Source organism: Eschscholzia californica, unplaced genomic scaffold (genome assembly GCF_041429995.1).
Source record: "Eschscholzia californica isolate CP2 unplaced genomic scaffold, dmEscCali1.0.p SCAF_2, whole genome shotgun sequence".
Taxonomy (NCBI): Eukaryota; Viridiplantae; Streptophyta; class Magnoliopsida; order Ranunculales; family Papaveraceae; genus Eschscholzia; species Eschscholzia californica.
The window spans coordinates 49573046-49591376 of NW_028238309.1; the positions used below are offsets into that span (position 1 = coordinate 49573046).

The 18331-nt window shown below is 36.3% G+C and overlaps 2 protein-coding genes across 2 annotated transcripts; one reads left to right on the forward strand and one right to left on the reverse strand.

The window, feature by feature from the left end:
• Window positions 1-504: 504 nt before the first annotated feature.
• On the forward strand, window positions 505-3610 carry LOC147558688 (ubiquitin-conjugating enzyme E2 2). The gene is made up of 5 exons (XM_086660416.1): window positions 505-1084; window positions 1168-1193; window positions 2274-2363; window positions 2573-2661; window positions 3195-3610. Exons 1-5 carry the CDS (start codon window positions 960-962, stop codon window positions 3321-3323), a joined length of 459 nt encoding a protein of 152 aa, XP_086516542.1. The 5' UTR covers window positions 505-959; the 3' UTR covers window positions 3324-3610.
• A 1089-nt stretch (window positions 3611-4699) lies between these two features.
• On the reverse strand, window positions 4700-17172 carry ABO6 (DEA(D/H)-box RNA helicase family protein). The gene is made up of 19 exons (XM_086660417.1): window positions 16593-17172; window positions 15907-16061; window positions 15736-15823; window positions 15403-15639; window positions 14270-14365; window positions 12849-13037; window positions 12559-12718; window positions 12324-12454; window positions 11069-11239; window positions 10683-10955; window positions 8988-9182; window positions 8462-8665; window positions 8142-8211; window positions 7892-8040; window positions 6852-7160; window positions 6702-6761; window positions 5916-6068; window positions 5703-5813; window positions 4700-5561 (listed from the first exon to the last, which is right to left on the reverse strand). Exons 1-19 carry the CDS (start codon window positions 16806-16808, stop codon window positions 5076-5078), a joined length of 3453 nt encoding a protein of 1150 aa, XP_086516543.1. The 5' UTR covers window positions 16809-17172; the 3' UTR covers window positions 4700-5075.
• Between the last annotated feature and the right edge of the window lie 1159 nt (window positions 17173-18331).

Consider the following 18331-nt stretch of genomic DNA (forward strand, 5'->3'; position numbering starts at 1 on the left):
AAGAGTGTGAGCTACATTATTAGCTTCACGGTTACAAAAAAAGAAGTCATTATTTTGTAGCCTCGAAGCTTCCTCTGTAATCTCCATGATAAGTGGTATGATTCTCCACGGGATGTTGTCCTTCTCCTTCGAACAAGCCTTTATAATAGTCATTGCATCCCCCTCTAATAGACAACCATATTCCGGTAACTTAAGCGCTAGGTGAACTGTCAATCGAGCTGCAATAGCTTCGGCCTCCATTGCCGACGATGCGTTTGTTCTACTCGATAACGCCATTACAAAGTTCCCCTCTTCATTTCTACACACTGCAGCTGCTCCCGCTATATTATTGCAATACGCTCCATCGAAATTGATTTTTAATAAACCCCTTGGAGGCGGCTTCCAACAATCCACTTCTTTCACCACCAGACGATTCATATGATGTTCCATATTGGTATTTCTATTCGAGAATTCAGTTTGCATGTCTTGAGGTTCTTTAATAATTTTATACCCGTCGGGTAGTATACCTTCGAAAACACAATTATTTCTAGCTTTTCACAGAAACCACATAACATAAATCCGAAGTTCAATTACCCACGGACGTGAGTTCAATTACCCACGGACGTGAAACCTAATTAGAGTTAAAGCTATTTAGGGGGTGATTTTGGTTTTTAACCCAAAGTTTTATTTTTGAAGGAAAGAAATGAAAACAGTCATAAAGGGACGAAGGCTATTCAGTACGTAACCGAATCTTAGACAACAACACCCACTTGATTTGATTTTTCCCCTTTAAAATCAACCACTTGGGTCTTCTCTCTCTCTTTATATATATTGTTTCCTGCCTGTTTCCTCTCCCAATCAGAGAAAAAGGTCAAGAAGCTATACAAGCCCTGATTTTCGTTTCTTGATAATTGTTTGAGAGAGAAGAAGAAAGAATTTTCCGGCGAGAAGAGAGAGAGAGAGAGGAAGTGTGTGAAAGGATGTCGACATCAGCAAGGAAGAGGTTAATGAGGGATTTCAAGAGGTTGCAGCAAGACCCACCTGCTGGTATCAGTGGGGCTCCTCAAGACAATAATATCATGCTATGGAACGCTGTGATATTTGGGTACCCACTATCCCCTTTTTCTTCTTTGAGTTCTTTTTTTCACTTTAGTTTCTGTTAATTTGATTTGGGTTTTGATTTTGCAGACCTGATGATACCCCTTGGGATGGAGGTAAATTTGGGGATTTTTTTTCTACTTCTTTCATTTCTTTGTTATGTGTTTAAATTTCTTAGTAATTTAGTTCTGGGTAGTTATAAAATGATGAGAATAGGGAAAATGAATGGATTGTATGGGGTTTGATGTTTAATGACTTTCGAATTTCAAGGTATTTTGGTTGTTCTTGTTGTTGTTGTTTGGGTGTTTAGTGAATGTTTGAAGTTCTCTTTTGGAACACTCTTGCTTGCTTTGAACTTTGAAGTATATCTAATTTCAAGTTTAGGAGTTGTATTATACATAAATATGGTGCAGTCTATTGATTGGATTATGTCATTCTTGGTGCTGAAATGCTCGTTCCTCTTGGTCGTCGTAGATGTAGTGGAACCAAAAGTTCTATAAGAAGTGGTGCGGAACAGGCCTGTAGTTTCGTGTGACCCTACCCTATCGGCGGATTGATGCAGGCTTTTATAAATTGGAAAATTTTGGACCGATTAAGCCCATCTAAAGAGAACCATTAGTATAAATCGCCTTACCGGACAAAATTTAACCATATTATCCCCCTCCAGAGGAACCATTTGTAGACTACTGGCAAGTCCGTTCTAAATCCCGATTAGCTTACTAATGGTGTTGCCCCTTATAGTATATGCTAAGAGTGAATTGAGGAGTTAACTGAGTGGTTATACTTATGCGGCAACATGGTTTACTTAAATATGTTTCGTTATACGATCTTCTTTCTAGCTAACTCTCGTATTTTGACAGCGAATCTGATTATTCTTATTTGAATATGAGTGTTCAATTCAAAACTTACAATGAAAATCTATTGTTCTTGTGCCCTTAATTCTTGCTTGTTAGTCTTCCGTTTTGGATCATGAGAGCTTCTAAACTTACAATGAAAATCTCAGTTATATCACTCACTTTTATGAAGAGTGATTCTATATGTAAGTAGTATAAGTTTGAAGAAGAAGAGGACAAATGTAAAAAAAAAAATTGGACTTCCTTATTTTTTATATAACTTTTGATAAATCATTGATCTTTTACTATTTCAATTTGACTCCGTAGTTGCTTAGATTCCTAATCTTCTTTGTATATTTGCAGGTACGTTTAAGTTGACACTGCAGTTCTCAGAGGAATACCCTAATAAGCCTCCAACAGTTCGTTTTGTTTCCCGGATGTTTCACCCAAATAGTATGTTTGCCTTTCCCTAAACCTATACGTATCTATCTACATATATCCATCTCTATATATATATATATATATATATATATATATATATATATATATATATATATATACTTTTGCTCTATTAAGTATTGAATCATGCTTGATGAGGAGGATTTTAGCTGAAGTGACGATGTTTCTGCATTCCCCTGAAAGTGTGTTTGTGAATTTTTCAGTCTATGCAGATGGAAGTATTTGCTTGGATATTTTGCAGAACCAGTGGAGTCCTATTTATGATGCTGCAGCTATTCTGACTTCTATTCAGGTCTGATATCGTTTTATAATAAAGCTTATTGCTTAAGCAACAAAATTATAGATTTAGTTATATAAGAAATCGCTGAACGGGACAATTCGATTAAGTGTGGAAAAAATTGGAACCATCGATCTCGGATCATAATACTGTACACGAGATAGGTAAACCAATGTTGAAAAGAAAAGGAGAAGAGACCTCAACTAAGGAGTTGGGTAGTCGAATGTTTAAAAGCCACCAAACAAAGCTCATAAGCTCATCAGTACCTGTGAGTCTGGGATTCGATTCTTGATTCCTTCCATAACAGATTATGTTTGTTATGCCTATGCTTGCCTGTGGTGTCTGTTTAGCCCAAGGTGTCCAGTTTTGCGACCTTAAATTGTATTGCCCAAAACTTCAAAATTGTTAGCAAGTATACATTTCTTTTCTTACACAGCCAAATCATTGATTTTCTTTGTTTATATCTTGAGTTTGTGAGAATCAATTGTTCTTTTTGGCCTAATTGATGTAATTTCTAATACTATTGTGTACTTTTCGTTTCTTTTCAGTCTTTGCTTTGTGATCCGAACCCCAATTCTCCAGCAAATTCAGAGGCAGCACGTATGTTCAGTGAGAGCAAGCGTGAATACAATCGGAAAGTGCGTGAGATAGTGGAACAGAGCTGGACAGCCGACTAAAAATCTGCATAAGAATGTGATTGTAGTCGAAGATATGTTTCCTCGAATTACACATCGTACTATTTTAGAACGTTATCTTGTTCTCTTTGCATCTAAACTGAAGTACTTGTTTGAATTTAAAGTTCTTAGACCTCACTTATATTTCTAACTAATTCTCTTATAGCCATTATCTGTGGTCTAAAGTTTCAGAGAGATTTAGAGGTAGAGATGTTCAATTGTGTTGTTCAAATGCCAAGTTATTGACATTGTTTATTGGGTGTTTAAGCGCTTCTTAATTTGCCTATCAACTAACTTTTTGTGTTAGTTGACGTAGTTCTGTTTTCTTGTATTACTTAGATTGTTTAGACAAAACTGCAGAATGTTTTTTCAAAAAACTGCAGAATGTTGTGCACTGAGGAATTTGATGATAAGTTTATATGCAATACCTCATAACAAACCCTAACCTAGGGTTTGTCCACAAAGAGATGGGGAAAACAAATTTATTTTGATAGTAAATATAGTTTCCCATTTTTTCCCATATTAGCTTTTGTCTATTACAGAAAGTACATTATGCGCTTTGGTGTATAAAACTTCGTCTCATAAACACGAAAGTCCAATACTGTGTTTTTTGGGAAAGATTAGGTCTCGAAAAGAACATGTTCTTTCTTTGATCTTCCAATGATAGTGGTACATAAAAAATAATTGAGAACCATTTTTGTAATGGGAGAGAAAGAAATGAGAAAGATGAGCCCCTAGACAAACTAATTACTTATAAAAAGTTAGAACCTAAGTAGGAGTATTTTTTTTTTTCTTTCTTGTTGGTTGATTCTTGCTAGTTTGAATTCAAATGACTCAGATGGAACTGCGACAACCCAATTCAAGTATTTCGACGAATCAAACATCACGACCAGATAAAAATAAACATTTTTAAATCAGACTTGAGTCCATTTAGAATTCCAATCAAATTTCAAATCTATTGTAGACAAACCAAATCATGACTCTTTTCTCTCCCATTCTCCTTCATCTTAGCATTAGATTAAACCAACAACTCAATCTTGTGGAAGCCAAAGAACAAATGAAGACTATAACTTCGAAAGCAAATTCCAACACTGGAGACGAAAATAAAAACGAGCTCAACACATGATTATAGATCGTCTACACTCTCTTGTATACGAAGAGCAGTAGAATAAAGAAAATGTCAGTTGAGCAATATACAGTTATTTGGCCAAAATACACCACAACCAGAGTCACTTCACCCAATTTTTCAAAACAAAAACTACCATAGTTTCAATTTCTATTTTAAACTTTCAACCACTTGAATGTGAATTTCACACACCATTCCCTTAAAACTGATACCTCCCTTGGGCAGGTGAAAGAATGTAAAATACAACTGGGTATATTCTAGTGTGCAGCTAGTATTTATTTGATTATTCATGATTGTAAAGTGACATCTCAGATCAGATTATCAGATAAGAAAAAATTAACTCACTACAAATACAATCTGATCTTCAATACTACTTTACATATTTCTCAACAATAACATTAATAAACATATACATCTCCCACGGAACCATGATCATAGATAAGATACTAAATATTATACTCGCCCAAGCGCATATGCCTCGATCAGTACCAGCCACCAATGGCCTAAATGGCTGTTCCGATATCTAGGAAGATGGAATAACCAACACGAGACTCGTTGGCTGATCGGAAGAATCAAAAGAATTCGAATTGGGATCAACCTAGATAATCTGCTAATGCTACTACCATTGACTAGTTAGTATGTCTCTTTGACCTCCTTCGTTTTCCGAGCAGTTTCAACATGTTATCGGTGACATCAGGTGGGGACTTGTCATCTTCATCTTGGTTATTATCAGAAGTGTGGGTTAACCAAGCTAATGCCTCCACAGCAGCATCCCTTTCTGCAAGTTGTTTGTTCCTCCTCGGCTTCCCTACAAATTGCATCCCTTTGAACTCAACCAATGCCCTAAACTCATTGGTTTTTAAGTGCTTTGTTTTGTACTTTGGAGCGCTATGACCCGCCCTCATCAATAGAGTCTGAAGCAAGCTTTTAGGGTTTGCTCCGTCCTTTGTAAGGTGATTGTTGGTTTCGCTGTTTTCACCAGAAGTTTCCCTAACCTTCTTACTTTCACGACCAAACACGAATCTTCCTTCACATTGATCAGCTGAGACCAGCTCCTGCACCGAAAGCATAAGATACTTTCCTTCCTTGTGGATGTCTAGGCTAGGGTCTTTAAGCTGCATTGTACATGATAAAACAGAACTTCAATATGTATGCTAAAATAATCCAAATTTATATTATAGTTCCCAAGGCCATAGAATCTAATGCACATGCACAAGGAATGCTTCAAATTACACTTCTTCGATTGTTGAACTAACCTTCTTTTGAAGAAGCTTGTCAAGTTCCTCTCTTAGGGTCCAATAGCATTCTGCAAGACTTGGATCCATGAAGAAATCAACATACCCATCCAACATTTTCAAGTGCCCAGCCTGAAATATGAACAATATGTCATCATTGCTAACAGATCTATACCAGTTAAATTATGTGTAGCAACAAAAACATGAGAATTGTTTGTGTCCAAATGTAATTACCATGCAACCATGGCTAAGAGTACCGCCAAAGAGGATAAGTATTGAATCAGATACACCAGTAGAATCGCGTATGAAGACGGTATTGACTTTTACTTTCTCACCAAATACCAACCATGGGTAAGGGATTGTCTGATAACGTGCATTGACTGAATTCTGAAATAGGTATAAAATCATTGTCAGCTAACAGCAGTACGCAAGGACTGATGAAGAAAATAAAAACACAAATTCACCCGAGGAAAAAAAAGACATTAACCTAGTTTGGAGGCAAGCTATCGTCTATCTCGTATCAAAAACATTTTGATTAAAGGACAGCCTACTAGTACTATCCATTATACTCTGCCAAGTACACTAGTTTTAGTTTAAGGTGGTCAGGATTAGTTGGAGCCCTGGTTACAACACGGGATATCTCATCAGATACTTAAAGGCTATTCTGACGTACATTGCGTAGATCTCTCCGTCACGTGACCAGATAACGGATAAAATAATCCATTAATAGGGGAGAGTGTAAAATAACCACACAAGTTCCGCTCGAAATGTCAATAAGCAAGTATTTGCTTAGCTTTTTACGGGAGTTCCTGCTCATAAATTACAGATACAGAACATGTTCACAAGTAAAATAGGAGCTAGCGGCCCAACTAAGATCTAAAATAAGACCAGCTGTTTGCAGATTGAAACATGCATGTATACATTACTACCAAAAAAATCAATGCTACAAACTACAAAAGTATGAAGTGACAAAATCATAAGGTAAAATACAATTGCTTTAGAATAGAATTTTTAACTTACAGCATATAATAGAACCTGACCGTCATCCATCGTTTTGAAAGACATGGAACTCTCTCGATGCTGCACACATGAAGTTGATTTACACATCATAAGCATCTGAGAACTTTAATGGTGATGCATAAAATATAAGATGAATAAGTGAATTCTTACCACAACGGATGCTATTCCAGGAAAGAGGCCAGAACAGATGACAGCACGAACCAGTGACTGATTGTGGCTTAAACTATTGTTCTTGTTGGCCTCTGCCTCTAATAAACCAGCATCTTTTAAGATAAAGTTGAATTGCTTCCGCAAAGAATGGATGGCCTGAAGAGTCTGGGCAGAGAGAAAATTTCTCCAGCAATACTCATAAGCTGATCCTTCTCTTTCTGCATCCTTCCAGCCTTCATACGCACGAACAAGAGCCATATGATCACTATAATCCTTCGCGGAAAACCTTGACTTCGCTGTCCCTGCCAGCTGAATGAGAACAAGAAATCAGATTGGCCTTCTTGGAGTCTAAACAAGGTTATGTGGTTCATAATGGGAGACAGGTGAACCTAAGATCCTAGCAGTATTATTAACTGTTAACTGTCAAGGCACATAAAAGTAACTCCTTTTGATTCAGATACGTGTTGCATGATCAAGTACTAAGAGATTTATGCCTATAAGAAAGCAGTCTAAGCACAGCCACAGACAACTAGGGAAGCATGCCCCAACATAATCTAAACTTTTCATTATACTGGAATAACAAGTGGCAATAAGCTTGTGACGTGTATAGCCCTATCATTGTAGGTGCACAAGGAGAAGGTCCAAGGGCTGATCTTTTGTCAAACTATCCGCATCTGACAGTTCCGGCAAAATCCCATTGCTGTAAACCTTCTACCCATCATGAGTTCCTGGAAACTAATGAGAAAATTGACTCTTGCAAGATACAAACACAGCTCCCCCATATTAAACCTTTGCTCTTTCCTTATCAAGCTGTCCACATACAAATTTTGCTCTCCACATTCAAGCCATAAAGATAAAATGAGTTCATTGAGCTTAATTTATATGTGGAGAAACTTGATGGAAGTAAACCAATACTTTAGAATTAAGACGCAGCGATGCATCACTTGGGAGGAGAGAAAACAACTGAATAACTTGGTAAAGTCCCTCAGCCAAAACGATACAAGTAATTGAGGAACTAATATGTTGGAAATTGACCTTACATCTTTTTTGTCTTGAGGCAACAGAAAAGGATCTCTAACACTTAATCCAGCCACTACTGTAAGAACAGGATCAAAACAGCGAAAGATAGCACCCATGACAAGCATCTTTCCAAGTTTGGGATCAACAGGAAGGATTGACAGAAATTGCCCTGAAAGAGTGAAAGAACCAAAATCCCGTAAGCATGAGCCACTAATTATACAAAAAGAAAATACTGTGTATTCTCTTATGTCACAGATTAACCAAACACACCAAGATTCGTCAAGTTCTCCTTCTCATCTAAAGCTCCAATCATCTTTAGGAAATCAACTGCATTTTGGACCTGCAACATATATATATGATCAGATCATAATAGAAGTATAAAACAAAGATGGGAGACATCTATAAAACATAAAAAGGTTTATCCGAATGATCATCCTTAGTCTCTAATGGCAGTGGAGAGAATAGTTATCTGATAGCTGGTATGAAGGTTCAGAAGATGCTAAAGCACAAATTAGGTCATAGGTGATTACACAAACGAAACTGATCTCAAATACCAAGTAGAAAGAGATGATAAAAAAAATAAAACTTACAGCCAGTCGTGCTGGAGGCTGCAAAGCGGCTGACAAGAACTCCCCAATCGTTCCAAGCTGCAAACTTTTTATTTGCAAGCAGAGTGAGTTCAAAGGAGTTCTTAAAAGTTCAGGGAGTTGATATTCAGCAAAAGCCTCGTAAACACATCTTGGATATAGATGAAAGCATTCTCCTGGTTGCACACGACCAGCTCTACCCCTTCTCTGAGATCCATGAAAAGACAAAATAAAACTTAGTCTAACATAAAATACTGCAGAAAAATGTAGGGAAAGAATGCTTGAAGCTGCAAAAGCGTGAAGCTCCTTTGATGTTCATGTAAAACAGTGCATTATAAAAAAAAATAACATGCCTGGAAACCAATATCCAACCATCAACAAGTGCATGCACAAAGACAGAGAAAAAACAAATTGATACCTATTCAACGTACAAATAAAACACTGGTTTGATAGAGATACCATACATACTAAACATCCATCTCACAGTTGCAACTTGCAAGAATAGTCCATAAAATGAAAAGTTACTTACTTGACGAGCAGAAGCTTGTGATATCCACGATGGTAGTAAACAAGGTGTATTGTTCAAAGCATCATATGTAGTTTCCTTTGCTTTTCCACAATCAACGACAAAAACAATATCATTGATCGTAATGCTGGCCTCTGCCATGTTTGTAGCAAGAACAATTTTGCGTACATTTGGAGGGGCTCTCTCAAAAATAAGTTTCTGCATCGTATAATCATTTCATGGCCGAATTAATCTCGCAGTACATGTAAATCTTGAGGAATGTGCAAATGGAAAATATCAAAATCAACTACTAGATGCCAAAGAAGAGAACGGAAGTACTTCTGGCTTCCATTACAAATGCCAGAACTTAATATCATCCAAAAAGAAGATGCCTCTTCATAGTAACACAATTAGCAATTCGTAAGCAAACAAAACATTGGGGACCAAAATTCATGTAATTCATTTGGACTTTTTGAGGAATGTAATATTTTGTCAAAAGATCAAGCCACTAAGCTGCAAACAGCAAAGGCCGCCCATATTCATGTTTGTGCGTAGTCCCTTTCTATAGGTGTAAAAATTGGTCAAACCTTAATTGTTTACAATTAAACAGAAGCATAGGCCAATTATGGGCTATTGAAACAACAAAACAAACCTGAACATCCTAGCCTTAAAAGGAAATGGAATTTGTAATAACATGGAATCATGGCTGTATTAGTGTTACTCATACATATCAAAGACGATGGAGAAGGATTAAAATTTATCTTTTGTCTTTTTCCAAGTTATAAACCTAATGAGAAGTCCACTTTGGTTGGGTGCTGACATGTGCGTCTGTCCAGTATGGAGTGCAAGGTTCGAATCTTACATGTCAGAGAGGATTTTACTGATAGTTGGCCATAATCTGTTTACTCATTAGTTGCGCTCAACATTCTAAATCGTTAAATGCTAACTGTGATCCTTTCACAATACCATACTTGCCGAACAAAGAAAAAAGAACTCATTCAAAACAGACCACTCACTCAAAATACATATGACCATGAACTTTTAACCAGAAGCTGGAAACAGTGCCATGTTGTAGAAGAGAATAAAACAGGCAGATAAATTACATTACTACAAAAGTACCATTTCCTATATCTATTTTTTTTTTCATGAGCTCATAATAAGTGCTCAGTGTGAATCAATCATCAATCCAGAACTCTAATCTATTGAGGAATCTTTATCTCTCTTTAACGAACCAGAAGAAACAGTTTTCATACCTTATAGCTATTAAGCAGTTTTAAAGATCATTTTTCCAAAATAAGTCCGACAACCTGGTAGTTTGCAAATGTATAAATTCTTTATTTTACCATGCAATTATATTGTTCAGCTACAACGTCATTGATTTGATAGAGATGTGAATTAGTGCAATCCCTAAGCAAAAAGATATTTATTGTAGAGATACCACCCACTTTTTTAGAACAAAGATCCCCGTGCTATTGGAGCAATCAGAAGACAAAGGAGTACTCATGTGAGGCCAGGCCAACCCATAACCAATTGCAAGGTAGAAGTCATGGGAACGAGTCAAACATTTCAGGTTGTGGAGCAAATCCAACATCCGAGCACTATTTTACCTCAATCGAACTTAATGCGGAAAAACAATAGACTAAAGAAATGAAACAAGAGTTGCTTCCGATAAAGAGATGCACGCTAAAGATAGAAGAGACTATACAACAGATATAGTACCTGTTCAGATGTGGCCATTGATCCGTGGCATGTAAGCAGCAAAACCCTGTTGGGATCTCCTAAGAGAGGATGAGCCTTAATTTGATCCCTCAAACAACTAATATCCTCCCACCCAGTCATGAATACCAATACTGCCCCGGCCCGTTCTTTTCGACATATATGGCATAAAACCGCCTCAATAAGATTAAATCCTATGGAATCAGGTGTCCAAGATGACAGAGAATCACGTGCCCTTGAACTGTAACTCTCAAAGCTTGACTTGCTAAGAGCATCCTGAGGAGTATTAAAAGATAGAAGGTTTAAGGCACTGTGCTTGGAGATTAGAAGAAATCATTTATTTTCTATCATTGCAACACCAACTGTTCAGAAGAGATTGAATGTAGTACCTCGACTAATGTAGTTATCTGATTCTTTCTTTTCCGGGGTAATAGTTGCTTTTGAGTCTTCCACAACTTATCTTGGCCATAATCATCAACTTGATTGAATGTAGTCAACCTATATCCAGTCATTTCCAGGACATCTTCCAGAAAATGTGCTCTTACAGGATATGTAAACCCCTGATATTGACAAGGGTAGAGGTTTAAAAGTCATAAATGCCTAAGTATTCACGAAAAAAAAAGTCTGATTTTGAACCACGTATATTCACAATAAGGGTTGCCTGAAGCATTGGTGTTTCCAAAAGATTGGTCTCTCCCTTTTTTTCTTTAATATTAATTCAAATTTTCAAAAACAAAATATACTAAATTCTGGAACTCCAAAACATGCAACGTCATATTATAGTGAATAATTAGGCAAGCAAAAGGATACAAAGAACCCCTATTTTATATAGTCAACTACAGAACACAGAGGGAGATTACTAAAGAAATATGGAGGAAAAAACAGACAGCCACGAGTCAATCTTTCGGTATGGCATGCTATTTTGGAGAAGATACCTACCATTGATATCTGACCAAAAGTAATGAAGATGCATCTTGTGCAAGCACAACTTGGAATTTTTGGATCATCTCTTGTTACATTGTCTAGTTTCACCTAAGGTCTGGGCTTATTTTTTATCTTCTTTCAAGACTTCATGGGTATTAGCACGATACGCAGAAGAATCACTACTTCAATGGCATAAGGTAAAGGTATCAAGAAGAGGAAAAGATATTTGGAGAAGTATCTATATGCCATATGGTGCAAAGGTACTTTGAGAAAAAAGATACCGGCAGTGAACAGTATTATTCATATGGTGCAAAGGTTGCTTTTTGGTTGATCAAGCGGAGTCCGGTGGGGTAAGAATTTAACAATGAAGTAATGAACAACATCTTGGGCAGCATTGGTAGTGACCATGTAACTTTTGGGTTTTTTAGAGGAGCTATCTTTAGGTGTAGTTTGATTTTTACCTACACTCGTTTGCAAGCCTAGAATTTTTTTACCTCATGTAAATATTACTTTTATTTATATTTTCATTCGAAGTTCCAAAAAAAAACTATCATCCATGTGCAGTTCAAATGCTGAGCACTTAAAAGAAATTATATCTTAACATGAAAGGAATAACTTCTTCGCAACAGAAATAAATAAGTTATATGACACCGCCATTGACCTTCATAACTTTTCTAAATAGCTAGGAACTTGAAGCTAATGGATTGAGTATTCTCTTACTGGAATGTGAATAGTTGGTGCACCTCCAAAATAATTTGAAAACAACTCCGCATTAAGAGTGGCACTCATTAAAATCAGTCTCAAATCCCGGCGACGTGGAAGAAGATCTTTTAACACGATTAATAAGAAGTCTGCAACAAAAATTAAAGTAAGAATACAGTAGGTGTGTTTATTGAACTGGAATACTTTCATAGGAAAGACATGCAACACTAAGTTGAGTACTTAGGAAGTGTACCTTCATTCATACCACGCTCATGTATTTCATCGACAAACACATGAGTCACACCATTGAGATTGCGATCAGACAGTAACCTTCTAAGCAGAATACCACTGGTACAAAAAAGCAGATGGGTATTTTTTCCTTTCATTCCCTCTAATCGAACTTTGTAACCAACCTACCACAAAAGCTTATATTGTACAGTTGATGGAATAAATAACTCTAAAACAAAATATAAGCCATTCAAAGAAAATAATCCAAAATTAAGGAAAACGAAAGGTGAATAAAATAGCAACTTAGTAACTTACCGAGTCACCAAGAGGCTCGCCTCTTTCTGTAGAAACTCTTTCTGAAACAGCCATAGCAGATATTCTTCGAGGTTGAGTACATATGATGCTACAGAATGCTCCACGACCAGATTCTATCTCAGATTCTAATACATATTGAGGAAGTTGGGTGGTTTTTCCACATCCAGTCTCTCCAGAGATCACTATCACCTGTCATTGTAGAAGAGATCAACAAACCATACCAGCCATAGGACAATTTGACATAACAGAGAAGAGAGTTTTTCCCTAACTAGCACATAGAAAGCAATGAAGATCAAATTATGTACTTCTTTGTAAAAGAAAGTTGGCAATTGCAAAAGCACTGGGTAAATCTGGATTTGGTAGTGCCCATGACAAACTCTTTACAATCATTATCATTGACTTCTAACTTATATGTCAACTTCATCTAAGACGAACAAAATGTATAAGCCTTTATGGAAATCCTTACTGATGTAATGACTAATGATTAAGAGGTAGCGAAAAATGCTAATAAGCATAAAATGTCAAAGAAGTCTTGTGCTACAACTTAAACGAATGTCGTAACAGTATAACATCAGAAATGTACAAGATATTCCATAGTAAGAAGGAAATAGTTTCGTTTCATATTTTTGCACAAGAAATGAGGATCCACAGTTTTATCTTATGCATTATAGTACGTAAAAGAGAATAACCTGACAACCTAAAGGTTATTAGGTTTATCGAAAACAAAAGATATGAGTAACCGTCAAAACAAGTACATTGACTCTATGTTCTGTCCACATCATTGTATAACACATTGTGAGAAGTATCAAAAAGTACATTTAAAGTAGACTACATATTATATTTGAACCTACCAAAATATTTTAATTTATTGGATTGTTTGGGTCCCCTTATGGTTCTGCACAAGAACTTAATGGAACTTTTATACGGATACGTTACTTCATATCTGTTATTTCTAGAAATATAACTTTACCGATATAAGCAATCCAAGCCGACATCTGTAGCTCCCCAAGTAGATTGCTCTCATAGTATTTTTTTTTATTTGCTAAACTTTATCAGAACTCATAAACATAATAAGAGTCAAGCAAGAGAAGTAATACCCTATGATGAATATCTGATCATAGGATTTTTAACATTAACAGATTAAATAGAAAGCAGTTAACAGAACATAAGTAATACAAAAGAGAAAAAATAGGAAAGAGAAATAATATGATTATCCTTCAGTTGAAGTTTTCTAGGATCCATATTCACAAGCAAATGATCAAGCACATTGTAGGCTGTAAAACGTCAGGATAGTAAATTTTGCATGCCATGCTAGAGCTTTCTAAAAAAAATATTCATGGTCGGAACAAAATAATGTTCAATTGTTCAACATACTCAGCTGAAAATCCTGCTAGGGGAGGATATCAGCTCCAAATTAAAACCTGATTCCGTGCAATGGCTGAGAGCAGTCTTTCCTTCTCCTTGTGTGCAGGAAGAGATTTCCTGAACTCTAACATCTGCCTGCCCTCGGGCGATTCCTGTAAAACGAAATATAGTCATCAAACAGATAAAAACACCAATAAGGATACGCCATATTCAAATTTAAAGAAGCACAACCTGTCATCAGTCCATGTAATGTAGATAGCGAATGGTCGTGTACCTGGTGTGGAATCTATCTCATTCTTTCTTTCTTTTTTGAATGAAGACAATCTATCTCATTGGTTTACATATTCGCACGAAATTAAAATATTCAACAAGACCGCTCGATCAATATTATGATCACTATCTGATCATTGTAATTAGCTTTAATACATTGATATGGTTAAGCAATTTCAATCATAAGCCGAATTTCAAACCCCTAATTGTTGATTTATTGTGGTTTAGAAAGAATCTATCTCATTCTTTCTTTCTTTTTTGAATGAAGACAATCTGTCTCATTGGCTTACATATTGGCACGAAATTAAAATATTCAACAAGACCGCACGATCAATATTGTGATCATTATCTGATCATTGTAATTAACTTTAATACATTGATATGGTTAAGCAATTTCAATCATATGCCGAATTTCAAACCCCTAATTGTTGATTTATTGTGGTTTAGCAAGTCTACTACATGTTAACGCCTAACAAGAGATTAAATTTCAACCCCTGTTTTGGTTAGGAACGAGGATTTTCTTCATTGACCAACCAAACAGTGGCCTTATTATATAGTAACTCACATCTGTCATTTTGTCTATAACCAACGCAATGTAATTACGAAAAGACGCGAACTTTAAGAGAGAGGATTTCGGGAGTTTTGCAATTCAGCAGTAGGCATTTCTGATGTCTACATTGCAAGTGTTAGATATCTTGCTAGGAAATTTTCCTTATGACTAAATGATGATCTGACCAAAACAGATAAATGGCTGAGAACTGACTCCAGAGAGATATTACAGAAAGAACTAAATACAGGATGTGGTTTGTCTAAGTAGCCCTAAGAAAGGCGCAATCCTCAGGCGCAAAAAGCCAGTAAAGAGAAATAGGATGGAACTAACCAGCAATTTGCAATGACAAAGAAAAGCACACAACTTTACCTGCCACGCTCTCTGAAAGTTACGCATTCTCGAACTCCTCCTTTGAAGAACCTTTTCCATTACAGATCCATCGAGAAATGTATCTGGGTTTTCTTCAGGGTTCATATTTTCAGTTGGAACACCGACCTTTTCATCATCTAAACTATCTCCATCCTTTCCAGATCTTAGTTGCACTCTGTCAAGGTGTTCCTGAAGTAGGCCTTCTACCCTCCTTTGCATACTCAGCGGGATAACTACCTGTGAGCGAAGAACGCCGAACATTCAATCACCCACAAAAGAAAAATGTATGTAACTTCAGAAAGACCCAAAAAGCATAGAGTACAAAATCACTACCTCTCTTTGTGGCCTCTTATCGTCAAGATCTGGCCTGTAGTTGGGTAGAGGAACCTTACTTGCAACCACCACTTTTCCATAAAGTTCACTGAAACATAAAAACGATAATATGATTCTCATATTCACGTACAAATGAAGGATTACAGGAGATAAGATGTCCTTTCTTCTTACCTGTAAAGTCCCATCCTTTTCGCAAGGTTGGAAATCTGTTCATAATCTCGTCGATCTCTTCTATCTCTAGAAATTATCTCTTGGTCTTCTTCACTACGTGCAAGTAAGCTAAGTTTCCATCTCCATTCGTCAATGTTGGCGACAGAGGAAGATGCCTAACATAAAAGAGTTTCGACTATTTTAGAACAACAAAAAAAAATCTATATTTTCGTACTCCTGAAACACAAAACTAGAAAAGGTGGTTCTAAAACATGACCCAAATGCAATTACATTCTACAAACTATTCAAATTCAATCAAGAAAACTACAAGGGATTTAGAAAGTGAAGCAAAGTTTTCACCTTTCACAAACTTGCTCTAATCTTAGTACTACAGCAATGTACATCAAATTCAACTAACTTCAAAAAAAAAAAAAACTTAACCTATTCCGCACTAAGATCTTTGATTCAAACAAAAACTCCCAGTTTCTCTAACTTCATTAAAAAAAATCGTTCTTCTTCAATTACAAACTTATAAAAACAGAGTCATTTCGTCAAAATAAATACAAATTCAGATGTTAAACAAAATGAATATTAGAACAAAAACCTTCTGATTAAAAAAAAAATCGGTTCTTTTTCAGTCCCGAACTTAAAAATATAGTTTTTCCATCAAAATACACATAAATTCATATGAAGATTAGAATAATAACCTTCTGATTCTCAAAATCGCATTCGTACTCATCATCAGAAAACTGCTCAACTGCGTATCCGCAAAAGTTCCTTCTACTTTTTGCGGTAACTCCAACATTGAAAATTGAAAATCGAGGTAAACGAATCAAAACATCATCAGTACTCGTGAATCTAGTATTCGAGATATTTGAAACCGACCTTCTGAGTCTCAGGATAAACCCTAGTCCTGAATGCATTCTATAAGCTATAATTGCATGGCTGGAATTAAATCCTAGCCATGGAGATTTCAGAAATAGGTATCAACTGAAATAATCTGCAGATTTCTTAGGTTTACAACGACGATAAATTATGAGGTTGGGTGATATTTTATCAGTCCCTGGAGTTCTATTGTTCTACTACTCTACTGTTATGTGTTCGCTCTTCCCTGGTGGGTTTGGGGTGGTGCGTTTGTTTAGGCGCGCAAGTGAATTGGTTCATTTCATATAACCTAAGGATGTGGTACGGTGAACTAGAATTAGGTTATTTTTACTCAGAATGGGCACGTAAAGCGTCTCAAACCTAACTATGTTGTATCGTATCGTGAACTAGAACTAAGGCACTCGCCTTGCGCACAAGAGTTGGCGGTTGGTCTATACTAATTTGTTTTTACTCAGTATGAGCATCTACCTAGTCTCAAACATAATGATGTTGTATCGCGAAGTAGAACTAGGGTACTTGTGCTTCTCGCATGAACCTGCCATGGTTCGACGGTCGGCCAAACTATACTAATTTTGTTTTACTCAGTATGATCTAATCATCTCGATCTAAATTTGTGATATATACGCCACAATTGACATCTTATGATTTACTCAACTAAATCACTTCCATTTATTGGCAACTTTCAATATATTTCGTGTATACATTTATGTCAAAATCATACATGGACGACGAAGAAGCAGAACAAAAAGAAAATAATAAGGACAATAAAGGAATTCCAGAAAATCTGTGGTCACTCTTGAGAAGAAAATTGAACTTGATTGGGTATGGGTATTTTTCAGAATGAAAAAGATGGGAAATAATATGACTGAACGGTCCACACACCACTTATAATTATGGTACTTTAGTATTTCTAAACAGTTGCGTTTAATATTATTACTCAAATAGTCATTTCTCATTTTCAACATCGCCCTATCTATAAACTAGTGTGGTTTGTCTAGTGCCCACTAAAATTAGAAGTTAATTCTATTTTGGATCTCTAAAGATGACCAACTTACCAAAATGGCCTCTAATGACGACCAATTTTTAATACAGTATTTTTTAGAGTTTTTGTGTTAGTCAATCTTAGTAAACTTTAACAGTTGACTAACTTGTTCCCTTTTTACTCCCTGCGAAAAATTTGTCTTCTTTATATTTTCTCGCTCCATCGTCAGAGAAGGATTGCGGCGACAACCCGTCACCAAAATTCAAAAGTGAAACGATGAGGAAGGGAGGTAATTATAGTGTTTCTGGCGGATTTTCGGTGATGATGTAAGGGGATGAAGAAGAAACTAATTTCTTAAAAAAAGTTATGGTAATGGGTAGTCAGATATGTGGGTCTGTCGTCGTCGATGACACTTACCCGACATGGATAGAGAAGAGATAAAGAGAGCAAATTTTTCAAAAGGAGGGGTAAAAGGAGAAAGAATTAGTCAACCGTTAACATTGACATAAATTGACTGACAAATCAAGCGAGGGTTGGTGCTTAGTCCTGTCAGTATTTCCCATGATGTTGGAATTAAGG